Consider the following 5,230-nt stretch of genomic DNA (forward strand, 5'->3'; position numbering starts at 1 on the left):
AAATGGAGAAAGAAACTCTTGTCTACAGCGACTGCCATTAATACTTTGGCGGTAGGGCAAATCAAATTTTCCGCGATATCCAACCTCGTACCCAGGGTCTTCTCGGCGACGAGTTTTCAAAAGGCGGCTTGCTTTTTGGCGCCAAAATCTAGGACGACGAGCATTTACGTACACTCAACGCACGTAAAAAAGCAACGCCTTTTAAAAATTTTTACGCGGCAGTGGAAATTTGCCAACGTACGATTTTAACGCACGTTTTACGTACATAAATAATTACGCGTCAGTGGAAATCCACCTTTTATCGAAAAATACCTTTTTAAAATCGCCTCGCACAACGAAAGGAAAGTATGCAAGCTTTATTAACATCCTTAAACTTTATGCCGTTGCTATAACAATTTTTTTACAGCTTTGTAAAATATGAGCTTCCCTTTTGAATATGTTTCACAAATTGTCTCCCTGCACTCAGGATGAACGTTTACTATTGTGATTGTTCTCCGCAAAAACGTAGGTCCTGAAGGCCATCCTCCTGTGTAAAAATGCAAACTACCTCTGTAAATTTGACTTCATAAAACCTTTTCTGAAAGGTTATTTTTAATTACAGCTTATCACACTTATGAATGGTTAAAAAAACACTCAGGACTTCAAACTACACCGTTTGGATTCCTAGAAAACCGGATACCGCGAAGAAAAGATCACGACAGGTCGGGAAAAGATGCAGGGAACAAGAAAATACAAAAACTCAAATAAAAAAATACAATGCTGCGTTAATAATACCTGTTTCATTTGCGCAAATGTTAAGATTAATTAACACACTACCTGTAAACACTGTTGTAAATTAATTGTGGTCAGAAAATAAAGCCATTTCTTACAGCACGCTGTATTTCTTGGGCGCGGTAATTTTCATTATATAAGTGTAAAAACATGACATTTAAATGGTTTACGTTCAAACCGGACGTTCTTTCTCGCATAACTCAGCGATGTTGCAATATTGATTGACAGTTTGTTCCAGCAACTTGTAAATTCAATCCAAGTTTGCTCTGGCAAGTTGGCATGTTCCCGTTTGAGTCTTGACACGTCCTGGTTATTATTTTTCATACGCAAACTTAAAAAAAAAAAAAATACAACACGTCCCTATGTCAAAGGAGAAGAATAAAATGACTTGTGGTTGCTGTTAATCGGCAGACTGCGCTGGTTGCTGTTATATCTCCACTGGATATCACCCTTCAAAATTCAAAATGTTATGTGTTTTTAATTTTGAAAAATCGGCCCCTTCGGCGCCTTACTGGTATAATTCCAGTTTATCAAGACCCATTTATTCGCCGAAAAGGGAAAGGAATAATTTCCTGCTCTCTTTAAAACTCGGAAAATAGTAAAGCCATTACAGAGTTGTTCGTATCGAAGCGAATTTCTCTCCTTCGGTCACTTCTTCTTTTCTTGTTATAAAATTTGTAGATCCGCTGACAAGTGCATAATGCTTGCACATCAGTAATCGAGGGATCGAGGACGAACGCCGTCTTACATTTCATTATTTTTTCCTCCTCCAACCAATACAAACAAACACCTTTTTTGAGATCGAAATTGAAATACTCAACCACAATAAATAAAGGCCCCAAAACGATGAAATTTACGAACTCTCGAACGCTTAAAACGTTCACGACTTTTTTTTCTACAGGAAACGGATCGAGAGAGAAACGCTCCGTTTCTGTAAATGGTTTCTTAAATGCTGATTGCGGTACAATAAAATGACATGCCCATAGTCAAATGATGTAAACACATGCGTTAAAAAAGGAAAGAAAGAAAAGAGAACAAAATCGGGAACCCTGGCTTGGATTCGAAACGCAACCTACAGTCGTATTCTGAATTACAGGTGCAGTGGTAAATCGAATACGCCATAGACCCTTTGCATAAATGGTGTCTTGATAACAACACTTATACATCCTTAGCCTTGCAGTCACGTAAAAAATTCTTTGACAAAAAACATCCACTCGAGGCAAAGTACTGTTATTCAAATTTGGGCGCCATTTATGTAAAGGGTATATACCTTTGAAGCTCGAATGTGCTTTAGCTTGCTGTTTCATTTGATCTCAGTGGAATACTTAAAGTTAGGGTGAACTTATTCTGAATATTCGCACATGGAATATTTGCAATGTGAGATAAATCGAATGAAGAAACGCTTTTTCCTCACCAGTCCGCCTGAATTCACTTTGTCTTAATTATGCAATCGTGAATCAACTTAAGAGAAATTTAGCATCGAAATTTACATGTAATGATAATATTATTGGTGTTTCCTGAAATAAAAAAAAAATATTACTCGGTTTCAGATGTTGTCTTTAACCTCAAACAAAATCGAATGACGAACGACGCTAATCATAAGGAATTGTCCTATTAAACAAGTCGCTTTACAAAACAATACTTAGAAATCCTAATCATAAAAAAATAAGCTTTTAAGAACTTCGACAACTTAGTAATTTATCTTCAGTATAACTTTATTAATGTAACATAAAAGCTAGTGTTAATTTTACAAACATTCAATCAAAAAAAAACTAACAATAAAAATAAACTGAAATATAAATTAAGGAATTGCTAGTGACGCGTGATGATTTATTGAAAACCCTAAAAACTGAATTACGTTGAAGATAATCATTCTCTAGTTATACGGCTGAGAAATATAAAGAGGCCACGTTGGCATACAAAAGCGTTTCTCACTATACAAAGTTGCTATTTGTTACTTTTTAACCTCAAGAAAACAATTGCATAAAGTTTCGGCCAGTTTCGTGACGCCATACGTGATCCAAACTTAAGATATCGCACTGGTAATTAAATTTTGTCATGTCAATTGTGGAACATATTGTGTCCTCCTTGTCATTTTCCCCATCTAAATGATCCTTTAATTATCACACGTCGTTAAGAATAAATATATTCAAGATGCGTAATGAATTAGCCAGAACAAGAAATAGCTATTGGCATAATCGTTCTTCAACAAAGGTGGATCTCGTCTTGATTGTATTAATAGATTTTAGACTTATGCGAATCCGGCGCATGCAACTGAAGGAAATACATGGATTCACTATGCAATGACACAACGAAAGAAAAATGACAAACTGATTGAATATTTTAAAGCCTAGACTACAATGTGGAATTGAGCTTAAAAAGTAAAGATAGAGAAACTGAATGGCAATAAAAGGTAACCAGCATAATGCAAATGCCAAAACGATCGCTATAGACATTTTTAGTAGCATTTTGTTTCTTTCCCTGCGTCGTTTTTGGACGACTGATGTACAAAAAGACACCATTTTTCCGTCTCTTAGTTTCAACAAGACTATAAGTTGTACTATAGAAACTGTTACTAGTGGCACAATCAAAACAGTAACTAGTAACGCAGTGTAATAGCGGGTATGTGTTGACTTGTGATTGAAGGCCGGCTCCCAATTTGTGATACAAAAAGTTTCTCCATCCCTTGTCTCCAAACCGAAAGTATAGAAATATGGAGAATGAATTGCCATCGCAAAAGCCCAAGTAGACAAGATGAGAAGTCGTCGCCTTTTGACAGTGATTCGACGATATCGCCTTGGAAATACTACAGCAACCAACCTATCAGCGGTAATTAAAACCAAGGACAGTGTGGACACAGCAATGGTGACATCCGTGACAAAGGCACACATCTTACAGAGGAGCTGTCCAATCGTTCCGTGGACTACAAACGCCGTCGACTTTTTAATTTGAACCATAATTTCACGAGGAAGATGAACTATTGAGAACAATAAATCTGAAGCAGCTATGTTGGCCATTACCAGGTTCATCGTCAGATTCGATTTTAAGGAGGCGTAGATTAACAGGGTATTTCCCACAAGCGAAGCAATGAGAAGGGTGCTGCATATGGTAACATAACTTATCACGATAGCTTCAAAATCAATCGGCAGCAAACACGTTCCATTTTCGTCTTTATGGTGTTGAAATCCGTCTTCACTGCAAAACTCTGTCGAGATGTTCTTGGCGAGCATCGTGTAATGATAATAATCAGCCCTCTTAAATAAGCAAGTTCGATAGATGTTATAAAGATAGCCCTTATTTGGAATCAAGACAGTCACCTGGCAAGAGAGACAGATTCCACTGATCAGCGATGTTGCAATAACATTGATTATTATTCATTCGAAATATGTCTTCGTTTCTAATTGGCTTTCAATCCCCGGCTAATTAATTTCAACTAACCGGCTAGCACCGACAAAATTTGGCTTCGCTTCTATTATATCATGAAATTTGTCGTTATATATATTATTCACAGCATGTGAACTGATGTGCTATGGTACCCTTGTTATTTTTTTTTGTAAATGTCAGTAAAAGAACGCCTGAAGTTTAACTACAGGCCGGTAGGACTTGTGTGTGTCTGAATTACTGTACCTTCACGGCCCTGTTAGTGTAGTTACAGGAATATTCACGTCCACAGATAATTGCCTATTTTATTACTTTGAATAATTGTGTTTTGCGGGTGCCGTCAACGTAAAATAAATTATTAATCCTAAAATGTGCTTGTCTTTCCCTTTAACTGTCTCGCTCGATTTTGAAGGGAACTATCTAGAAATCATAATCGGTGGTTACACAAGGCGGTTTTACATAAGGAAACTGCTAGATTGTCCCGCGGATAATAACTTTTCACTAGTAACCTTCTTCGCCAGTTGACTGACTTAGAATTATTATTTACACAAGGCGGTTTTACATAAGGAAACTGCTGGATTGTCCCGCGGATAATAAGTTTTCACTAGTGACCTTCTTCACCAGTTGACTGACTTAGAATTATTATTGCAATTAATTTTAGAAGAACTCCTTGTGTATTGTAAGGTAGTGTAAACTTACCTGATAAACTTAGCAATAAGAAGCAAATGTTTGGACGTGTACGTGCAGTCTGTGACCAGCTACCCGAACATCCGCAAGGCGTTGTGCTCTTGAAGATGATTGATGATGGCTATTTTTACTTTTGTTATTCGGATGATAAAGAAAAACAATAACGGCCGATTCGCACTAGAGGACAGGTTTGAAATGTCGGGACATTTTTGACAAAAATTGTCGCGACAATTTGTCAGAGACATCCTGAAGTGAACAAAAGGTAAATATTAGTACAAAAGCTTTGCACGTGCTTTTGGCATTCCTTTATTTCTTAGGCGCGGCTGTTTTAAACAAATTATCCTAGTCCAAACAAGTTTTTCGCACTTGTTTTTGCAAGTGTTTTCACTTA

At 37.0% G+C, this 5,230-nt stretch overlaps 1 protein-coding gene across 1 annotated transcript; it reads right to left on the reverse strand.

The window, feature by feature from the left end:
• Positions 1–2,585: 2,585 nt before the first annotated feature.
• Positions 2,586–4,925, reverse strand: LOC144655681 (QRFP-like peptide receptor). The gene is made up of 2 exons (XM_078515979.1): positions 4,852–4,925; positions 2,586–4,088 (listed from the first exon to the last, which is right to left on the reverse strand). Exon 2 carries the CDS (start codon positions 3,999–4,001, stop codon positions 2,958–2,960), a length of 1,044 nt encoding a protein of 347 aa, XP_078372105.1. The 5' UTR covers positions 4,002–4,088; positions 4,852–4,925; the 3' UTR covers positions 2,586–2,957.
• Positions 4,926–5,230: the final 305 nt, after the last annotated feature.

The sequence above is a fragment of the Oculina patagonica genome, chromosome 5 (genome assembly GCF_052425735.1).
Source record: "Oculina patagonica isolate OP01 chromosome 5, crgOcupat, whole genome shotgun sequence".
Classification (NCBI taxonomy): Eukaryota; Metazoa; Cnidaria; class Anthozoa; order Scleractinia; family Oculinidae; genus Oculina; species Oculina patagonica.